The sequence below is a fragment of the Neophocaena asiaeorientalis genome, unplaced genomic scaffold (genome assembly GCF_003031525.2).
Source record: "Neophocaena asiaeorientalis asiaeorientalis breed wild unplaced genomic scaffold, Neophocaena_asiaeorientalis_V1.1 scaffold177, whole genome shotgun sequence".
Classification (NCBI taxonomy): domain Eukaryota; kingdom Metazoa; phylum Chordata; class Mammalia; order Artiodactyla; family Phocoenidae; genus Neophocaena; species Neophocaena asiaeorientalis.
Window position 1 is genome coordinate 4,583,609 of NW_020172779.1, and position 22,969 is coordinate 4,606,577.

The 22,969-nt window shown below is 44.6% G+C and overlaps 1 protein-coding gene across 1 annotated transcript in view; it reads left to right on the forward strand.

The window, feature by feature from the left end:
- Nucleotides 1-6: 6 nt before the first annotated feature.
- MAL2 (mal, T cell differentiation protein 2) overlaps nucleotides 7-22,969 on the forward strand; it is a 29,444-nt gene continuing 6,481 nt past the window's right edge. Inside the window, exons 1-3 of the mRNA XM_024741305.1 lie at nucleotides 7-161; nucleotides 13,951-14,121; nucleotides 22,094-22,249. Coding sequence (XP_024597073.1) covers nucleotides 30-161; nucleotides 13,951-14,121; nucleotides 22,094-22,249 — 459 coding nt within the window. The 5' untranslated portion in view covers nucleotides 7-29. The remainder of the gene's footprint in view (nucleotides 162-13,950; nucleotides 14,122-22,093; nucleotides 22,250-22,969) is intronic.

Here is a 22,969-nt window from a genome sequence, read left to right on the forward strand (position 1 = left end):
CGCGGAGACGCAGTAGCGACAGCGGCAGCATGTCGGCCGGCGGAGCGCCAGTCCCGCCGCCCCCGAACCCCGCCGTGTCCTTCCCGGCGCCAAGGGTCACCCTGCCCGTCGGCCCCGACATCCTGCGGACCTACTCGGGCGCCTTCGTCTGCCTGGAGATTGTAAGTGGGGCAGCCTGGGCGAGGGTCGCGCCCCGGGTGGCGAGAACTGGCAGCGGCATCCTGCCCCCCGGGCTGCGTCCTTGTGCGCGGCCCCCAACTCCCGTCCCCCCGGCGTGGCCTTCTCCTGCGACCCTCCCGGGGTCCTCCCGATGCCCAGCGCAGCCCGCACCCGGGCGACGGCGCCACCGCCCTGGCCCTCTCGCCTGGCACCTGTTACGCTGGCACCTGCTCCTCCGCTGGCGACAGAAATGGTCCCGGGAGAGCGAGCAGGAGGCCCCGCGGGCCGAGGATTGGGGACTTTGAGAGGAGAAGGCTCTTTGGAGTTGGGGTACTGTCAGAGACCCCCGGCGGTTTGGCCGGGGGCCACGCTGGGCTGGAGCGGGTGCCGGCGCTCTCGGCCTCGCCTGATGCTACCTGCCATTTTGTTGGGTGCTGCAAGGTGGAGCCAACGACCGGGTGACCAGGAGGCCGCCAGGATGTGGAAGGAGGGGGCAGGAGGTACCAGGAAGCGGAGGAGGAGGGCTAGAAGACGTGGGCTTTTTTTTTTTTTCCTTTTACCATTATGAGCGCCCTTTGGATTGGGGAGAGGAGCGGGGCTCAGGAGGCAGGGCAGGGAAAAGGTGAAGCCCATACGGTGCCCTGGGCAGTGTCTAATCAAGTGGGCTGAGAATGGTAGGGTAAAAGTTCAAACGTGGCTGTCAAGCTCCTCGCCGCCTGCATTTGCGCCTTCTCCCTTCCGAGTCTGCCTTTGCAACTCCAAACCCTCTCAGCGCACTTGGTTGGGCCTAGGTGACCGTCGGGTCACCCGGCCTGTCGTGCAGGCTTCTTGGGCTGCAGACGTGAACTTTTAAAAAGGCACTTTAATGGAATTGGGAGGTTTTGAAGCTCGCTGGGGAAAATGTGCAAATATAAATTGGGCAACCTGAGGTTGCATCATGCCCTGAGAATGGCAAATACAGAGTGAAACGTTTGCCAGTCAGTGCCTTTCCTGCCGGCTGGCTTTGTTTGCTCGGTTTGGGGTTTTCATATCATCCCCCTCACCCACACCCACACCTTGGAGTTTGCATAACCTGGATTTGGGTCGCTTCGGTTTCACTTTTGTGCTTGTGGGGCTGGAACGCCTTGTGAGCATTGGTTTTCCGCCCTATTTTGCTAAGGCACCCTAAGTTAAGTTTAGCTCAGATTTGAATCTGAAAAAGGAGACAAGTGAGTTACCGGCTATGACATCAGTAATCGGATGGTGACTTCGAGGCTAGGAGAAACTGGTTTGAGTCTGAGCCCAGTTTGGAAGCATCTGAATGCTTGGGATGAGGTGCGGGCATCCAGGTGAGAAGAGCGGGGAGAGGGTGGCCTTGGTGGGCAGCCCCACTGTGGGGAGGGGGACAGCCTGAGAGCAGTGAAGCCTGGGAAGAAAGATTTTATAGGCTCTGGGCTACTTTAGTTCCGTGTTCCTCAGACTCCAGTTGTTCGCCTACCTCTGTTAGAAGCTTTTGCCTGCCATATTCACCTGTTCTAGAATTGACAGATTGTGCTCTTTAAATGCACTCACTTTCTGAGCTTCAGTACCTGACCTTAGCCTCATCCTAAGCAATAAAAACATGAATTCTCCAATTTGATATGCTGTCATATTTTTCTAATATTTATTCAAATAGATACTTATATGTTTACATATATATGTAAAAACTGTGACATACATATATGTATATATATGCAAAGAAGGCCTAGCCATGTGCTATCAAATCAAATGCCATCTCAAGAGCCACTGGTGATCATGTGACACTTTTGGAAACTCCACCTAATTCTGAGAAAAAAAGTGGAAAGTGGTTTATTCTATTTCCTCCCTCCCACCCCCATATCTCTTTATTTATCTAGCCCATTGGTTAGTTCTCAACTCCTGCTATACTTAATTGCTTGGGCAGATTTTTAAAATACTGTCGCTAGGCCAGACTCATTAAATCAGACTCTCTGGGGAGCTACCGAGTCCATTCGGTTTTTTTAAAAAGCTCCCGGGAGGTTCTAATGTACGGTCATGTCTGGGAACCACCAAGGGAGGCCTTTTCGGGCTCTGTGGACAAGACAGCTCTCTCTTGCAAATGTGAATCCTCTCCCTCTGCTAGAACTTCTGCCACGCCCCATCCCAGGGGAAATCCCAGGCTCACAGAAGTATCCAATCCCTTCCTCTCGTCTCTTCATTTCCTCTGGCTTCTTAGCCCCAAAACGCTTCCAGGATCCTTATCTAGATAGAACAGCATCACTTCTGAAAGCCATTTCCGTTTAATTTTCACTTTCTTTGGCCAAATATCTCGATAGGTTTAAATCATAGGCCTCCATTACCTTTTACTTGATATCAACCTCCTTCCTCCTCAACCCAACCTGCAAAAAATAAAAGGCCCAGAATATTCCGGTGAAACTGGTGACCTCAGAGAAACAAGAGACCACATTAGAGCCAAACTATAGCTCCTTCTTGGCCCTCATTCTGCCGTGCCACTTAGAGCTATTGGATCATGTGCTTTAAGAGAGCAGACGTGGAGGCCACCTTGGTCCCCTCTCTCTACCTAGAACATCCACACCAGAGGAGATGCACAGATATAAGCAAAGTAGACACTTTTGAAGCACTTTGGTCCCGGATTTCTTAATATCCCTCTGATTTTCAGATCCCTTGAAATTGTTCAGTCTCCCATGGCTCCTCTTCAGAAATTTCTCTCTGTAAATTAAACGTGAGAATTCACCAGAAGCAGTTCTAAGCTCTGGGTGATGTCCTTTCTGGGGACCCCTTTGTTTTAGCCTCTGCCAGTGTTTCTGAATATGCCCAAACTCCTTAATTTTGACTTTCTGTCGAATCCATTTGTCTTTGCAATTTCTTTATGTCCCGTTGCTGTCTAAAACTGAACACCTGAAAGCTGCATCTGACAAAGATGCTGGGCTATCTATAGTTGACTAAGCTAATGAAACCATGATCTTGGAATTCACTTCTCGCACTAACCAGTAACTTTGCTCAATGATTTAATTTCGATTTGCCTTGTTGTACCACATTCACAATCTCTCAAGTGTCAGGCATTTGTTGGGGAGATAATTCAAAAGATACAGATATTGCCAGCCTCCAAACAACAGGCAAAGTAGTTTATAGCACTGGCTTTATAGGTGGAGGTATTGCAACTTCACATGCATGGTGTGGTTTTCTTGAGATAGGTATGTTGTACTGCTAGACACCTAAGTTGTCTACCTCTGGGTTTTTGCACTCAGCTATACTTACCAATGTGTGCTTGCTATGAAGAGTTTAATACTAAGTTAGTTTTGCAAAGTGAAACCTTTTAGTTTAAGATGGAAAACGTTGCCTTCCAAAGTTATCGTTTTCAAAATCTACTGTTTTGATTCAGTGTTTCCTGAATTAATGTTTTGTAAATCATTCATCAGGTGTTTATTGAATACCTGTTGTGCAGCAGACACTATTCTGGGAACAAAGATATTTAAACTCTGCCTCACTTGAAAGAGCTTATAACCTAGTTGAGAGGATATGCCCCCAAAATAACTACCATTCAGGGAATAAAGACACAACAATGGAAAGTGAACTATAGCTAAAGCACTTTCCAGGCAGGTGTATTATAAGAAAATGACATGGGAACATCTGTACTATTGGGCTAAACAAGCTCTTTCTGGTCCTTTGTCCTCAGTGAGTATTACGCACAAGAAGATTGGAAGTAACAGTATTAAACATGGAAAAGAATAAAGGTCATTATTGAATTCAGTGTGTTTCACAGTTTCAGTATTTAGGAAACTGTTTACATTCCCCATGATATTCCTGAACATTTCTCTTTATGGGAGATGGTCTAGGACTCTTATTCACAGCCTTCTAACCGCAGTGTTTTGGATGCGATAATAATTTTCATTTTTTCAACAAATAATTAATAACCTGCTATGCATCAGGCCTTATGCCCTGGAAATAGGATAATTAACATAACTCCTGCCCTTAAAAGAAAGTCCTATACAGTAAAGTGTAAATCCAAGAAAGAATTACAGAGCTGCATTTGAAGTGATAAAATTGGTTTATGGGCTTCCCTGGTGGCGCAGTGGTTGAGAGTCCGCCTGCCGATGCAGGGAATATGAAAAGCACTATTGAAAAACAGGGTGGAGTACATCTGGCCACTGGGAAGGCCAGGACAGGCAGCTTTAATGGGATGGTGACATTTGAATTTAGCCTGAAATGATGAGTAGAGGTTCAGTAGACAAAAGTGGGCAAGACAATTCCAGGTAGAAACAAGGGCATGTGCAAACCCCAGGGACAAGAAAGACCATGGCATGAAGTTCTGGCAATGGTTGGTGTTTTTCTGTGTGTGTTTTTCTACATGACTTATGGGGAGGTGGCAGGAGGAGGAAAAAGAGCAGGTAGGGTTCAAGGTGTGGTTTGCTGAGGAATGATAGGCCAAGGCATAGCATTTGTTTTTGTCTGTGATGGGGAGCTGCTGAAGGACAGGGATAACTTGATCAGACTTGCAGAAATCTTTGAGTAATGAAGTTTGGTTATAAAGCAGAGAGATTGAAGTCAGGAAGGTCAGCTAAAGGGCTTATTGCAGTGGTTTGGATGAGGGGTGATGAGAACTAGAAGTGGGACAAAGAAAAGAAGCCGAGAAGAGGCACAGATTTGATATTTACAAGGCCAACCACATATGTAAAGTTTTTTTTTTTTTTTTTTTTTTTTTGGTTTATGTGGCCTCTCCTGTTGCGTAGCACATGCTCCGGACGCGCAGGCTCAGCGGCCATGGCTCACGGGCCCAGCCGCTCCGCGGCATGTGGGATCTTCCCGGACCGGGGCACGAACCCGTGTCCCCTGCATCGGCAGGTGGACTCTCAACCACTGCGCCACCGGGGAAGCCCCATGTAAAGTTTTGACATGGCCTGAAATGATCGTAGACCAAACTTAAGTATAAGATGTAACACAGAGGACTTATGCCAGAAAAATGAAATGTTAATGAAAGGATGGTGGGGAAGGAGGGGCTGTGCAGCAGGCATGTGCAGTCATGCAGATAATTCTATGGAAGGGATTTCAGGTTATTTTCAACCTGCAGCTTTGACTGTAGGTGGACTAACACATAAATGTTCAGCTGTATAGACTTCTCTCTTCTCACCCAGAAAATAGATTTCGGTTGCAAAGGGACATTGTGTGTCTGCAGTGGTGAAGGAGGGGCTACCTGTGGGTGTGTTTTCCCTGCTTCAAAGGGGTTTTAATTCTATAGGTAAAATTTTTACTTTGCGTCTGGGTTAAAAATCTCCATCCATGTGAAAAAAAGTCTTTAAAACTTCATAAGAAAAAAAAGTGCCCCTGCCAGAGATTATTTTCAGCAATCGTTTTCCCTGGCTGGCAGTTCTGTAAGAATTAGAAAGAACTGAAACATGGAAAACTTCAAACCAAGTTGCTGAAAACCTTGACCTTGAGCTCCAAAGGAAAAGGTTAAGGAGAGGAGATTTGTCTTGTGGTGCCTGATAGAAATGTAGTACCGGGTGGTAGGAGCCATGGGTGTGGCATATCTGCATAGATATAGCTGAATAGGAAAGACTGTGTAATGACATGGGACAGGAACCAGGCAGGTGTAGCCAATACCACGCACGTTCAGTACTTAACAAATGCTGTGTGATTGTTCTGTAGGACAAACTGAACAGTGTGAAAATATTCTAGAGAAACTGACTGGAGCGGGGAAGAGCAGCTTTGGAGTACGCCCTCTTATGTCTTTCCCAACTTTTTTTTTTTTTTTTTTTTTTTTTTTTTTTTTGCGGTACGCGGGCCCCTCACTGTTGTGGCCTCTCCCGTTGTGGAGCACAGGCTCCGGACGCGCAGGCTCAGCGGCCATGGCTCACGGGCCCAGCCGTCCCGCGGCACGTGGGATCCTCCCGGACCGGGGCACGAACCTGCGTCCCCTGCATCGGCAGGCGGACTCTCAACCACTGCGCCACCAGGGAAGCCCTCAACTTCTTTTTTTCTTCTAGCATTTTATTTTATTTTTTAACTTTTTATTGAAATATAGTTGATTTGCAATGTTGTGTTAGTTTCACATGTACAGCACAGTTCATTCATTTACAGCAGATTCAATTATCAATATATATGTATATATATGCTTTTTTTTACACTCTCTTCCATTATACGTTATTACATGATACTGAGTATAGTTCCCTCTGCTATACAGTAGGTCCTTGCTGGTTCTCTATTTTATATATAGTAGTGTATATATTTTAATCCCAAACTCCTAATTTATCCCTCTGCCCTTTCCCCTTTGGTAACCATAAGTTTATATTCTATTTCTGTGAGTCTATTTCTGTTTTGTAAATAAGTTCATTTGTATCATTTTTAGATTAGACATATAAGCTGTATCATATAATATTTGTCTTAGTCTGGCTTAACCTCACTTAGTATGATAATCTCTGGGTCCATCCATGTTGCTGCAGATGGCATTATTTCATTCTTTTTTATGGCTGAGTAATATTCCATGTGTGTATATACTACATCTTCTTTATCCATTCATCTGTCAGTGGACACAGGTGGCTTCCATGTCTTAGCTATTGTAAATAGTGCTGGTATGAACATTGGGGTGCATATATCTTTTCGAATTATGCATTATGTATTATGTATCTTTTCTCTGGATATATGCCCAGGAGTGGGATTGCTGGATTATATTGTAGCTCTATTTAGTTTTTTAAAGAACCTCCATGTTGTTCTCCATAGTGGTTATACCAATTTACATTACCACCAACAGTGTAGAAGGGTTCCTTTTTCTCCACACCCTCTCCAGCATTTATTATTGCCCAACTTTTAAAATGTCATGACTCCTCTCCAGGAGTTTAAAGTTTGACCTGAATTTCCTCTGTCATATTTTATATGAAGAGGGCCATGCCCTTTCGTAGTCGCCATAGATGACATCCCTAACTTTCGTATAATAGCTTTCCGAAGAAGGAAGGTAAAAAGAAAGAAAAGAGGCAATGACTTGTACAGTCCTTGTTGATACTGAAGCATAGGCATGCGTGAACGTTTTTAACCTAGGTGATAGCTAGTTACCTATAAACATGAAAAGACGATTTTAAAAATCAAGGGCAATTATAAATAAGAATAAAAGAGGGCCAGAGCATACTTCTCCCCTATAATATGGGCTTTCCATTTTAAGATTACTATCAGCTTGGTAGCCATGGAAGCACCGAGAGATGGCATCCAGCCAGAGAAGTCTTTCTGGAAGACATAGTACTGGAGTTTAGTTATCCAGCGAAAATTCTGATGGCGGCATGCTGAGCAGAAGCGTGGACCAGCGTAATAGACGCTTTGTGTGCAGGGGATGAGGGACAGAGGCTGCAGTGCAGAGACAGGGTGGCAGGGAAAGGAGCATTGCAGGGGAGAGGGTGAGCTTGGAGAGGCAGGCAGGAGTATTCACCAGTGCTGTAGCCACTGGACTGCAGTCACATCATGAGTGACTTTACACTTTGATGGGCTGCCTTGTAAACACAGCTATCAGGTATTGTATCTGTTGACTGAAGGATGTTCCCACTTAAAAACATTCTTTGGAATACAAGTTGTGTGTAAAATGGAGTTATAGGTAATCTATTCACTAGAAGATAAATGGTCTGAGCGTGTTTAACATCCTTTAATCCTATTGTTTCATTTGTAGCACCCATTGAAATCGGAGGGGTTATCAAGAAGATAAGGTATTCTGAACTTTTGGAGGGCCACAAACCACTTTGCGATTCTGATGAACAGTGTAGACTGTGCCCTCAGAAAAATGTATATGCACTTATCTACCCAATTTGATATGATTTTGGAGAATCAACCCTGCCCCTGCCCCAAACCAATCCATGGCAAAAGTATAGAAACCCTGCTCTAGAATAAACACGAAACTTTGATGGGGGCGACCTAACGTAATGTTAAGAGCATAAGCTCTGGTAGCCAGTTGCCGGGTTCAAATCCCAGGTCTAACATCTATTGACTGCATAACTTAGAACAATTTATTAATGGCTCTCTACCTTGATTAACTTCTCTATAAAATGGTAATAATAATAGTACTTAGCTCTCAGTGTTTAATCTCTCAGTGTTAATCTCAGAGGATTAAATTGGTACAAATAAAACCCTTAGAATAATGCTTGAACACAAGACCTAGATAAATGCTAGCTCGTATTTCTGTTACCCTCACCAGCTTCGACCTCTTACTCAGATTAACTCCGTAAGCCAGGTTGGAAGACATGTTTTCCTCTAGTCTTTCTGATTTGTTCGTCCTCACTGATTTAAAGTGATGAAAAGCCCAGTATGTAAGCAGTAGGAGAACTGGAAAGAGAGGGTCATATGTTATACACAGAAAGTTCTAAGTATTGAAATGTTTCTCCTTAGGGCGGTCTAACCAGTCCTTTATACCTTCAGCTTCACTTACCTTTCCCTGGTTTCATTCCAAACACTGACTGAAAATAGGTCAGAGTAGGAATTGGCCTGTTTACTTAGTGAATAATAAGAGTATACTAAGATGAAGGTGTCCAAGTGGTTTGAAAATTATTAGCCAAGATGTCGGAGGGCATGTTTTAAAAGCACGCTATTAGGAAATAAGCAACATTTGAAAAGAAAAAGGGTGTTTGCAAAAGGAATCCTTTGGGGACATAGGAAGACCGTCCAAATAGGACTCAATCTGGGAAGTCTGTAATCCACACAGCCAGAATCGCTGCTTGCTAAAGACCATGGTTTCCCGCGGGGTTACATATTCTTGCCAGTCCACAGTTCCTAGTGAAAACATGTTTTAGCTCCAGCTTTGAGGGTTCAGTTCGGTGTGACGTGTGGATGAATAATACTTCCATGGCTTTCTTATGGGAAGGCTTCAGCCAAGATACACCCTTCTGCCCTGCAGGAGCTAAACTGAAGGGATGAGCATATACTACAGTCAGCCACAAAGGAGAGCCGCAGGTCTTGGAATGGGTAGCAACTTAATCACGGCAACTCGGGATATATTTGAGCACTTGAGGTGTGTGCCAGGTTCACCTAAATTTGAGCTCAGGAGGTGAGGGGTCGCAGGGGAAGACCGATATCTACGTGAAGACGTGTTTGCCTGTGCATTACCTGGAAGTCGGGTTGTCTTTTTGTCAGAGCTTGAGATTCAGAGTCATGAGCCCTGACTTGGTTCCTTACAGAACTTTCAAAAGGTGGTGCATTTGGGAGTTTTGTGTATAATTATCAGACTTTTTAGGACACCAGAGAGTGGTGGAAGGCCGTGATAGACAAGGGGTCAGAATGTGGATTCAGTTCACCGTGAGTGAACAGGAATTCCAGCCTTCTTCAGGGTGTGTGCACTCTGCGGTTGCTACGAAACGATATCAACTATTCTCCCTCAGATTTTAACCATTTCTGTGCTCTGCATTTCACTTCTAAAAACAGGCTACCTCCAGAGCCACCTCTACTGAACAGCGATGCTGATAATTAACATGAGTGGTAAATACTCTGAGCTTTGTAATGTGCAGAATTAGGTGAAGGGAATATACTAAGCATTGGTAATGTTATTAAAAGCTCAGTTTTTAAAGTTGGAGCTAGATTGGGAAGCTCAGGAGAAAAGGTAGCTTTTGGCTAAAAGAAAAGGTAGCTTATCGTGAAGTAAGGAGAAATAACTGTGTCAAGGCCCTAGGGACCCATTCACCAATGTGACAGTCTTGCAACGAGGAAGGTGGATCTCCAGTGTGGGACTATTTCTCTCCTCTGGGCCATCCTCTATGTTCCAAAGCTCCTGTGGTAAGGATGACTTAAATCTGTATTTCACAGAATCTCTGATCTAGGGATGTAGTGTGTGTGTGTGTATATTTGGGACGGGGGAGGCATCCATACACCTTCCTGCCTCCCCTGCCCCCTTTCCAGCCACACACACACCACAAATGGGGAGGCAAGTCTGTTCTTTCATATACACACTTAGTTCCCTTTCCAAGCCTTTGAGGTTTGGGAGGGGCTGTAGTTTTGAGTCCGACCAGAAGAGTTCATCTCTACTGTCTCACATTAGCATCCGCTGTCACAGCCCTAGTCTGCCTTGAAAGCCCACTTCAAAAAAAAAAAAACAGGTCATGAAGAACCTAGGGGTAAGACGGGAATAAAGACACAGACCTACTAGAGAATGGACTTGAGGACATGGGGAGGGGGAAGGGTAAGCTGTGACGAAGTGAGAGAGTGGCATGGACATATATATACTACCAAACGTAAAATAGATAGCTAGTGGGAAGTAGCCGCATAGCATAGGGAGATAAGCTCGGTGCTTTGTGACCACCTAGAGGGGTGGGATAGGGAGGGTGGGAGGGAGGGAGACACAAGAGGGAAGAGATATGGGAACATATGTATATGTATAACTGATTCACTTTGTTATAAAGCAGAAACTAACACACCATTGTAAAGCAATTATACTCCAATAAAGATGTTTAAAAAAAAAAAAACCTGCCTCCCCTGCCTACTGTCTAGATTCCTCCCATTCTGTTTCTTCTTCCCTCTGGCACTCTCTCGGAGCACAGAGTGTTGAGCCCTTTTTATAGCACTGGCCACAATCTGCTCCTGAATCAGATTTGATGGTGTCTATTTCTCCCTTATTAGAGCTCCTGGAGATTGAACCTTGCCTTCTTTTTTTTTTCTCAGTGTCCTTCTACAGTGCCTGGCAGCAGATTTGAGGCTGACCAGTTTGAGGTCCAGTCCAGGTTTATTACATGTTATGTTTAATTCCAAGGGATCGGATAGCCTCTTCTTCAGAGGTGTGAAATTATCATAATCTCGATATCATATAATTATGCTTATCTATCTGAGTCTGCCTGTCCCTAATAAACAGTGGCCAATTGTTCTTTATTATTCTTTATACCGGCACCTAGAGTTTCAATAAATGATTCTTGAATTAATAGATATGTAATAATGATATATATTTCTTAAACAGTATTTAATGTAGCTTATTTGTGATGGGAGAGTAAGAAAAGTCTACCAAGAAGAGGCTGAGAAAAAAAGAAAAAATGGAAGATCTTATCACCTTCAAATATTTATTAAACAGTATGAAAGAGTATAGAATCTTTTACCAGGGACACTGTTTCTTTCATAGCTACTAATAAGGTTGTGGTTACATTTTTTTAATATGCATTATTACCCATGACCTAGATTTACTTCCTAAAACTTTCTGGGTTGACTGTTCATATTTGATTTGGAATAAGGACTTGAGATATACCACCACTATTATCAATTTATTAGATTGGGGCTTCTGTTATCATTGCTCAAGTGATAATTTATTAGACTTTCCAAAATGTTTCTCAAAGTACTAATGAATTGTATGGGCCTTTTTTAAAGAAGCAAGTTAATACTTGTATTTTTAACTTTTAGTGACTTACACAGTTCGGATATTATCTAGCAAGAGTCACGTGATTATTGGTTTTTAATATTTGCTGCTCCAACTGTTCTCATATGGGAACTAGGAGTTTGTTCGCTCAGCAAATAGCTGAGAGCCTTCCGTATGCCAGGCGTACCTGCTTCTATGATATCGCCTATATTGTGTGGGGGGATGGGGGCCGGGGGGAATGGATTCCCATTTGCCTGTTGGTGTCTCCAGGCAGGTGTACCGTAGCCTAGGTTTTTGTGTTGCCAAATGTAGCACAGTGCCTGACTGAGAGTTAGGAAAGAATTATTATGTAGATTAATAAATGATATGGGATGCAAGCCGTTATAAGGCAGGATGCTACCAGGAAGATCTGACAGTACGGTTGGACTGAAAGCCAGGGGCATCAATTACAATGTTTCCCATCAACGTAACAAATCCATAGTAGGGAGCTTGCCCAGAGGGCAGAGGCGGGCCTGAGCATGGGGTGGAACTCAGGAGGGACCTTTAGGCTGATGTGCTCTTCAGGATGAGCTGTGCATGGGAGTTTCTCAGATACACATGGGGAGGGAATGACGCTCTGGGCCAGCATATGTCAGGCCACTCAGATGTGAAAGAGCTTTGTCTCTGGACTGTTCATTTCTTTTTCTATAATGTGAGATGTGAGGGGTTTAGTGGCAAGAGACAAGTATGCAAAAGGCAGGTCTGCTCATAAAGGTCCTGGAATGCCATGCGGGGGGTGTGTAGCCTTTATCTCTCTAGTGGTAGTATGCACGAGGCTGTTGCTGTCAGGATCGTAAAACTGCCTGTCTTCACCCCTAACCATTTCTCCTCCTGTGTCTTCTCACTCCCTCCCAGCTGTCCCAGCCGTCCCAGCCAGAAATCTGAGTATTTTCCTTACTTGTTCTTTTGCCGTCATGTCCCACATGTGATCAGCCACCAGCCACCCTCATGTCTACTTCACAGTTTCTCTCTGAGCCACTCACCTCTGTCTGTCCTCAGCTCCTTGAGTCTACTTTACACTCTGTTACCGTAACGGTCTCCGCTGTGGTCCCCCAGTCCTCCACCTGTTCCCCTCCAGCCCATCATCACACTCCAGCCAGAGAGAAACTCCTAAATACAAACCTGAGCACACTCATTCCTGCTCAAGCTGATCTGGGGCTTCCCGTTGCCCTTGGGTGAAGTTCCTCTCCTTGACCTGACCTTCAGAACCCCCCACAGCTGCGTGTCCAGCTCACACCTCTGGCCATTCTGCACATGGTGCCCGCTGCTCCTGTCACCCTGAGCTCTGCCCTTCAGCTCTACCAGGCTGTTTCTCAGCTTCCCCAAACCATCTTAAGACTCAACTCACCCCCCTGCCCTGGAAGAGCCTTCTCTGCCCTCTGCTGCTCTCCCTGGCCCTTTGGGTTGTTGCTTCTAGGGAGTGTTTCCTGACTTTTCAGATCTGGATTTAGAGCCCTCATTGTGTGGACTTTGCCCAGTGTTTGCCCAGTTGTGACTTGTGTGAAGCAGCATCTTAGTGACTTGCTTAATTTTCTCTTTTCTGTAAGAGACTGTGAATTACGTGATGGTCGAGACCACTGTTGACCGTTTTATTCCTAGCACCTGGCACAATGCCCGACAGTAGGTATTTACTGAATATTAGATCTGTGAATATCTCAAGTATCTATTCTCATGCCCAGCACATAGAAGAGTGTCAGTAAATGATGGAAGGTTTTATTGTTTACTGTCATGTACAATAGCTGCTATTCTATATATAGGCAATGACCTCACCTGTACAAATCGGTCACGATAAGGACTGAAACATGGCCATTAGAAGTGACAAGTTAGGAAGTCATGGCTGATAGTTGTTAATAGCCTCTCAGAAATGGTGAGAGCAGAAGCCAGTGGACAGTGGTTTGAAGAGTAACAGCAAGGAGAGAAGGTGGAGGCCTAGCAAAGATGAATTTGTAAAAATGGTGTACTGAAAAGGGAAACCCTCAGAGAGGGCAGTAGTTCGAGAGGCAGCAGGGTCAACGGAAAATACTTTCATTTATTTATTTATTTTAATTTTTATTTTATATCAGAGCATAGTTGATTAACAATGTTGTATTAGTTTCAGGTGTACAGCAAAGTGATTCTGTTATACATATACATGTATCTATTCTTTTTCAAGTTCTTTTAAAGGAAAATACTTTTAGATGGTAAAAGAATACTGAGCCTGGTCATGGGCTGAGGATGAGGGTCCAACAGGAAGGCAGGTGCAGAAATAGGCGTGGAGTCAGATCAGGTCCCAGAGTAGAAGTGCTGGCCTACACCTGAGAGAAGAAAGCTCTCCAGTAATGATGGAGACGAGTCGCTGGCGGGGTTGCAGGAACACGTGCAGGAGTCTGTGGGGGAGCAAAGGCAGTCGTGAGCCTGGCGCAAGCATGTTCAGTTCTATGGCCCAAACCCATTACCGTGTTTCGTTTTCCCTTTAGGTGCTTGGGGGACTCGTGTGGATCCTGGTCGCCTCCTCCAATGTTCCTCTACCTCTGCTGCAAGGATGGGTCATGTTCGTGTCTGTGACGGCTTTCATCTGTTCCCTCCTCTTCCTGGGCGTGTTCCTCTCTGGCGTGGTGACTCAGATTAATGCCAACTGGAACTTCCTGGTAAGGGATATTTAAGTCTCTTTCAGGAAAACGTGAGAAACTTATAAATATCTCATCCTGTCCTGAAATGCTGGATGCCCTGTTCTATCTGTTGCCTCTGGTGGGAGAGAAAAGGTCAGAGCACAGAGACTGCTGTGCTGCTGTGTGGCCGGCCTTGCTGGACAGCAGGGTCCCAGCTTGCTCAGGTCCTGTGGTGACAGAGCTGAGCCATCTCTCTGTTATTCCTTTATGAGTTAGATGACCTTTCCGCAAAGACTGTTTTGTTTCATACAACAAATGAATCACGTTACAGTTATTGAACTATTGGAGAGATGGATGCTGTGCCATGTATCTTAAAATTTTCCATTGATTCCTGCTTCAGATATTAAATACATATATTCTTTTCAGAAAACAAGTAGCTCTATATGTTACTCTCCAAATACTTAGAAAAGGAAAGGGGATATTTTATATTTATTTTCAACGCCTGTCCTAGACTAGCAAGAATTGCTACGTTTTAAGAAATGAATTTCCCATCGACACCATTTTAAAAATTATGACACCATTAAATTGGGTCAACTTACTTTCCCTTTTTCTCATATAATATAGGGAGCCTCTTTCATGTTTGTGGTTATTCATTCTCTGGGACTGTCTCAAAATGGGCCCCAGTGGAGCATGAATTCCAATGCATGGTGGACAGTGCTTTAATGAAGTTCACGAAGAACCACCATTAGGTTTCCTTCTCGCTTTGGTGGTTAGGAACTTAAATCAGACCTTTAGTCGGGCTTTATATATGTTCCTTTCCGGTGTGGTAGTATTTTATTCAGCAGCAAGGAAAATATTTGTTCTTGTCTTATTTATAGACCATAAAGAGAACCATCATCCCAGATGTTATCAGCAGTGAAGTCTAAGCAAATGTGGCTGTCCATTCAGTCAGCCCGGGGCAGATGGCACGGGTTAGGGTAAAGCTAAGGAGGAAGAGTGGTGTGGTGGTTATAGAAATGCACAGGCTTTGAGATTAGTCTGGTTTGCTTACTAACCATGTAGCCTTGGGCAAAATATTGAACCTCATTTCTTCCTCTGTAAAAGCACTAATAAGAATACCGACCTCACCAGATGCTGTCAAGGAATAATGGAACTCATGTAGTATACAGTGCTCAGCTTTGTGTCTGATTTATAGTAAGTGATCAGTAATCACCGTAAGTCCTTAAACACGCTGAGGCGTGCACTTTGAAACTTTGAAAGTCCTATTTCTTAGGTTGCTGATACAACGTATTTCTGCATTTTTGCCTTGATTTCTCATTAGTGATGAGAAAATATTTCTAATAATTACTCAAGTGATGAAGATCAAAAATCCCTATTTAAGTTACAAATAGATGCTTAATCTCCTTTTTCTAGATGCCTGGCTTTCCTAAAATAATTCATGAATGAATCAGTCAATCCCTAATGTTGGTGAGTGCCACCAGGCTCTTTTAATATCAGGCTTGAAGATGGTATTTGGCCAGTATGTACTAGTGGTATGGCCCTACTGGTACTGGTTAATACATAGCCATTTCCCCAATCTACTGCCTCTTCCTAAGTGCTGTGCTCCCTTTCACCCTGGCCCTTTCCTGGACCTCCTACTAGCCCAGCAACTAAAGAGTTAATATCTGGCAAAGTAGTGAGTCTCCAGGATCCTGCAGTGCTCAGCGTTCTGTCTAACTGGTTGATGCACACGCCTTACCAATGTTTACATATTTTTCCAATATCACTCCTGGTTTTATTAGACATAACGTCCATACCCTTTTGTTTCCTTTCTTTCATATTGAGTCTTATCTTCGGTATTGAGTATAAGCATTAATATTAGGTTTCCTAAATTTGTTAGGTTTTCTTTCCAATTTGCAGCATTGTATCTGATGTTCAGATACAATAAAACGTTGGTTTTTTTGTTTTTTTTTTTAATTAAACCACTTTATGGAAGGGACAATTGAAACTGCCAATCTGTTCCATAGGTCACCTGCAAAGTTTATCTTACGGCTTTCTAGCTGGAGTCGGCCACTCTTACTGAGGGGAAAATGGGGACAGCCACACACAGGACACAGTGCAGTGGTTGTTAGTACACAGTCTTGTCATATGGTGGACATACTTTGTGATTTTCTACATACTTAGTCATTTTTGACCGCATGGCTGCTTTTGATAGATTTTTAAATTTATTTTGTATACTCTCAGCCAGGTAAATTTTTGAGCCATGCATATCATGGAGTTGTCACCACATGGTAACAGTTTTTAATTGCTGCATTCTGGAATTGTTAGACATTAATTGCTCAAAAAAGTATTGCTATCCACCCACCCTGTGATAACAGTTTAATGTCGCCTGTATGCCATGCGTGAAGGAAGAATGCGTGTTGATAAAGAATTTATTCTCTAGAAGTATTCATTGTGAGATATTACCTACAGTATGTATAGCTTCTGGTTTTTATTGATCATGAGATTAAATTAATATTCATGGCTGATGTCCTCAGTATTTTTTCCCAAGCTTTCTAGTGTGGGTGTAAATGGTGAAATAAAAATATGATATGTAATAACATATATTAAGTGCTAACAGCTTGCCCCCTTCTAATTTGAGGAAAGCAGCAGATTTTAATTTTGAGATGTTTTTTCTTCATTGTTTTTATATGGACTGGCAATAATACCATTTCACCTAACTTTAAACAGATGTCATATTTATTTTTCCCTTTTTGGAAGATGGAGTGTTAAGGAAAGATATATGTTAGAGAAATAAAAGACACCAAAAAAAAAAAAAAAGGCCTTGTACAATTAAACATGTTTCTTCCCCCAAAATGTAGCTGGCACACGTGACCATCTGCCCAATGTGGAAATCACTTAATATTTTTTAAATGTCCTGAGCTATGTTTTCTGTCCCCACATTCATTCCCCTATTTGACCTTACAGAAAATGATGGTTGTCCTTTTTTTTAAAGAAGATGTTGGGGGTAGGAGTTTAGTAATTAATTTATTTATTTTTGCCATGTTGGGTCTTTGTTTCTGTGCGAGGGCTTTCTCTAGTTGCGGCAAGCGAGGGCCACTCTTCATCGCGGTGTGCGGACCTCTCACTGTCGTGGCCTCTCTTGTTGCAGAGCACAGGCTCCAGACGCGCAGGCTCAGTAGTTGTGGCTCATGGGCCCAGTTGCTCTGCGGCATGTGGGATCCTCCCAGACCAGGGCTTGAACCCGTGTCCCCTGCATCGGCAGGCGGACTCTCAACCACTGCGCCACCAGGGAAGCCCTGTCCTCATTTTTACAAATGAGAAAACTACAGCCCAGATTGACTATTATCCCTTTTTCATGCTGCCATTGTGTAAAACAGGATCCCCCTATATACAGCGTGGCTTTTTTTTTTTTCTTTAATAGTTAGTGAAAGTTTGACCTTGAGCTGAGAAGCAGAACATGGGCTGGAGATAAGAATGTGGGAAAGAGTTACCTGCTGCTGAAAATATTCAAGGCATGCTTGAGGCTGGGTTTACTTGAGGTGACGACAGGTGAGCTGCGCTCTGGGGTGCGTGAGTGTTGGGAAGATTGGCAGAAAAGCAAGAGCATGTGACGGAGACTCAGAAAGGGGATGGGGTCCTCTGCTAACGGGGGAGGGCCAAGGGCTTCCGACAGGTGGTCCATAAAGGGTGGTTCCCTGCCCTGCAGCCCCAGCATCGCCTGGGAACTTGTTAAGAATGCAGATTCTCAGATTCCACCCAGACACACAGAGTCAGAAACTCTGGGGCTGGTGCCCAGTAGTCTGTGTTTTAACAAGCTCTTCAGGTGCTTCTGATACACACTAACCTTTGAGAACCTCTGGCTTAGAGCAAATAATCTGTATTGTCCAAAACCACGAGTGAAATTGTGAGTGAGGAAGACCTTTGTGCATACATCCCACACATAGCAGGAATTAGAATAAGATGTCCAGGGTGGCCAAATATAAATGTGGGTGTAGCTCTCCAGTGGTGGGGGATATTTAATGAGCACCTAGTATATGCTTGATCCTATGTTAAGACCTAGAAATACAATGGTGTACAAGACAGGCCTGGTAGTGGCTCTCAAAGAGTTTGTTGGAGTAGACAGTGGCAGTGAGGAAATGATTACACAACTGACAGAACAATTACAATTATGTTAATGGCCAAGAAGGGAATAAGAAGAGTGTACGTATCCTCTCTGGGCCACTGGGAGGTGGACTCTAAGATGGATTTAGAAGTATAAGAGAATTTTTTTTTTTTTTTTTTGAGGGAGAGGGGAGGAGATAACACCTTCAAAAGAGGGAGGATGTAGGATAAAGCAGAAAAGTCTTAGAGAGTGATAAAGTCTTGGCCAAATTAGTGAGAAGCTCCAGAGCACAGCCTTCCCTTTAAGACTCTTGTGTTGGGGGAGGGTGGCCAGGCACCAGAATCTGCTCTGGGCCATCATTGGCTGAGGGCGGCCCAGGAAGAATGTGACCTTAGTTCACACACAGCAGCAGATCTCAAATCCACTGGCGCCAAAGCTGTCAGCTAACTATGCTCCTCACAGCAGAACGTCAGGTTCTTTCTGGAAGGGACACGTGTGCAGCGCGTGCCGTGGGTGCTCCAGACCTTTTCTTGCACCATGTGGTTCCACTTCTCCATCCGTGTTTGGGGCCCCGCTCCTCCGGGGTTCCAGTGTGCCTCTCTTCCTGAAGCAGAACTTAAAAGAGAGGGTAGAGGGACAAACTGCAGCCCCTCTGACTGGAGTTGGTCTCAGAGCCACAGCTGGTCTTGGTCACCTCCCCCCTCCACTGACCATTTTAAACTCCCCTTGTTCAGCACTCATGTCTGCTGCTCTCCGAGGTTCACCTGGTGGTGGAATGCAAACCCTCCCTGGTAACTTTATCCTTTCAGGCCAGTATTGCTGCAGTTCTCCATTTTAGTCACAGTTGGGCAAGAGAGTTCTAACAGGGCCCCAAGTAGATCACCCGAGTTCCACATAGACTCCTTCCTGCCCTCCTGTGTGTCAGCAACCCTACCTTCTCTTGTCAAGATGGTGATTCCTCCTCTTGCCTTTTGATCCCTGAGCACAAAGAATCCAAAGTACACAGGCAGCAGCCATAGCTCATAGTGCAATGGGATGCTTGCTGTATCCTCTAGCAAGAGTACATGCCCTGGGGACCAGGACCTCTGATCACGCAGAGCCCAGAGTTGTGGGGACAGCAGTCACAGTCTTTCATCAGGTAAGTGGGAGCGATGATGGTAAGAGGAGAAACTCCTTCCCCCCTTGGTTCTCACTCTTCCAATGAGGACACAACACCGTACTGAAAACTCCTTTTCACCGTGTCTATCGCATCCCGAAAGATGGCCACACACCCTCACAGGGTAGTGCCTCCAGGTGTGCCTTCAGCCAGCCATCCTGTCATGCTCTCAGGCCAGCGAGTTCTAGATGGTGCAGCATACAAAGCAACTCATGGTCGTGGGCCCATTCCCAGTCCTCTGCTGAGAAGTTGGTCCCTTGGTCAGATGCTGTGTTGAGTAGCTGCCTATAAATCAGGCATTCTGTAAGTCCCTGGATAGTCTTGGAGGCTGAGGTTCTGCAGGGAAGAAAAGCAAATCCATACTCAGAATGAGTGTGTTTTGTGAGAATGAACCATATGTCTCCCAGGGAGGTAGGAACTGAGTTTCGTCAATTTGGTACCAGGTGCGAATAGCGCCATATCAGGGTCTCAGAGTCAGTCTCTGTTGCTGGCAGGTTCCACCTTAAGAAAAGTCGGTAGCTGGGTCAGCTTTGGCAATTGGGAGTCCATGCTATTGGGCCTTGACATAGCCTCCTCCTCCCAGCCGTGGCGACTCTGTTCTTGTACCCACAATGCCTCTAACCGGGTAGCTGGTGACAAAGGCTGGTTGCATCAGCTGGCCAGGTCATTTTCTATACGTGCCATCCCATGGTGGATGCTTCTGGTGGGCGTGACCACGTAACAGAAAGGTCACACTTCACACTGTATGCTTAATCCCATATGTCCGTCTTCCTGCTCCATACTTCCTTGTCTCTAAACCTGTAGCCTTTTATTCTCTACGGCCCCGACTACCCTGCCAGACCATTCACCACTGACCACAAGTCTCTGTGTGTTCTTACCTTGGGCTGCTTTGCTTTCTTAACAAAGTGTATGACATGCGGCACCACTCATCGTTGCATCCATTCGGAAAATATTCCCTAACCTCTGTCTTTCCAAGCCAGCCCTGAGTGTGGCTGTAATGCACGTGTAATGCAGCTGCTGTCCCTTTTCACCTTGCAACAGCGCAGCGTGCCGTCAGAAACAAGCACAGGTGTTTTCTTTCTCCTTCATCTGGACCTAAGGGCTCCCCTCCCCCATGTGGCCATAGGTGTGGGCTGAGGAAGGAGGGCAGTCCTGTCCTGGGGGGTGACATGGGGGCCTGCGCTACCTGCTCACGCAGCAGACTTGTGCCCTGTAGCCCAGCTCAGCTTGATCGCTGATGTGCCCTTCCCATCTGAAGAAGCAGTGCTATGTATGACTTTATGAGTTGGTGGCTTTGATAGAACTCCATTCTTAATGAGCAGTTCCAGATACTAGTCACTTGGTGTCTCAAGATCAAGTGTTTCTTCTCTCCGATGGCCCAGGATGACACCGGGAGCTGCTTTTCCAAGACGTGTAATTCCCCAGTACAACTTACACGCCTGACTTTAGAACCCTAGGAGCCTATGTCGTGATTTTGTCACCACCATTGCCATGAGTTCCTTACTACGTCTTTTCCTCCATCACTCTAGAGTGCATAGGACCCTAAGGCCAGTACGGATAGCTGGATAGTATGACCCAAGCCATACAGAGTTGGGCGTGTAAGAAGTTTATCAGATGGTAACACCTATGAAAGCTGAAGGGGGAGGAAACAGGACTGGACAGGGAAAGCCTTCAGCACAACTCAGTTCTGATACTCCTGTATGATACTCCTGTAAAGGAGGAAGGAGGCAAAATTAAGCAGGAGTAGAAAGGTGGTATTATTGGGGGGAACGGTGTGGAGGGCTGGGGGACAGGCGCAAGCAACTGGTTGTGGGAAGACTCTTTCCGGTCAGAGACGCTACCATGCGTAAAGAGCATCAACCCTGAGGTATAGAGTGATTCCTAGGGACCAAGATGAGACCAGAGTGGCTGATGTTCAAAGAGGAAAGAGGGTGGCATCAGATGAGGCTGGTGAAGGAAGCATATCGTACCAAGAGTCGCAGGCCGTGTCACCAAACGTTTCCCGTTCCTTTTAAGATGAAAACTTCAAATGGAAATAACAAATGGTGATTGTAAGGTGTATAATAATAAATGGTAAGTACCTGCTGTAGGAACTGTTAACAAAAATACACAGCGATGTGTTGATGGTATATTAACTCACCTAAGACGATGTGAATTTTAAGAGTCGCGTGTGACATCAATGCAGCGAGAGATAAATAATCACAACTGAGTTTTGTATGAAAATTTCCTCTGCTTTTTTGTAGAAGTATATGTTTGTTTTGTTTTTTAGAATATCGGGAGATAGGGTATTGAATTCAGTGATTTCATAGGCCCATAGTGTATGGAATGACAACCTAATGGATAAAAATAATAATTGCTCAAAAATAAAATGATTATAGAATGTGTATATAATTATATAACTATATAATATACAATAATAAAATAGATTTCTATAATAACCCTAACAAGATGTAATTTAAATGCTGTTTTACTTGAATTTTAAGGGTAGGAATTCTACGGTACCTTGATCGAAACTGAAATTATGTATTTTATTCTAAAATTCCGTGGATCTGAAGGTTTGCCACTGGGCCAATTGCAACGGGTCAGTTGATTTTCACTGGGATTCTAACAGCTTGACATTGCTGAGGGAGCCGAAAGAAATGGCGAATGCAGTTAAAGACTGTCTCAGTGTTCTAATTTTCCTGAACGTAAACTTCATTTGAAATAAGGAACGGAAGAAAAAAACCTCTTCTTTTTCATTGTAGCTGTCTCCCTTTTCCACCCTCTTTCAGGATCTCGCTTACCATTTTACAGTGTTCGTCTTCTACTTTGGAGCCTTCTTGCTGGAAGCAGCTGCCACATCGCTGCACGATCTACGTTGCAATCGAACCGTGGTTGTGCAGCCGCTCTTGAACGGTAACCAGTATAGCATCAACGTGGCAGCCACAGTAAGTGTTTGATGAATACAGTTTACTAGCGCTTCCCCTCCCCTGCCAAGGTCTCCAAGAAAGTCCTTCGGCAGCGATAGTTTTCTTTAGGAATAACCGTCAGCATGAGACATATAACAGCTGTTTATCTGTACAGTAGCCTTATGAGCCAAGTTGTTACCCCAGTGCTGTGGATGAAGAAACTGAAGCACGAGGAGGCTGACATTCATGTAAGATCATACCTGTCAGCGGTAGTAGTTGACCTTGCGCCCCAAAGTCTACTTTGTGAAGAGAACGAATTGTGCTTTCTACCTGGTGTAACTTCAGACATGGTTAGGGAGATTTGTCCTTCCCTTTCTCTCTCTAAGTGAAGCTGCCCTAGTAAACCTCTACATGCTTCAAGTTCTACATTAATCCCCATTTCATCCATACACTTCAGTAGACGTAAATCTTTAGCTTCTGAGTTTTAATGACAGAAGCTAAATGCATGAGCCGTTCATTTGTGACATTCCACTGAGTCCCTCACTTTTCTTTTTACTTCAATATACCTTAGAGAGGAAAACTCCTTTTCCCTAGTACGAGGTATCAAAAGTGGTCATTCATGCAGGTGCCAGGTAGCCCAGTGTGGGTGAGTGAAATCAGCTGAGCCTGACTCACAATGGGGAACAACCTCGCTGATCGGATCATCGGATGAACAAAAGCATAAGCGAATTCCTAGTCAAAACAGAAACTCTCTCCTTT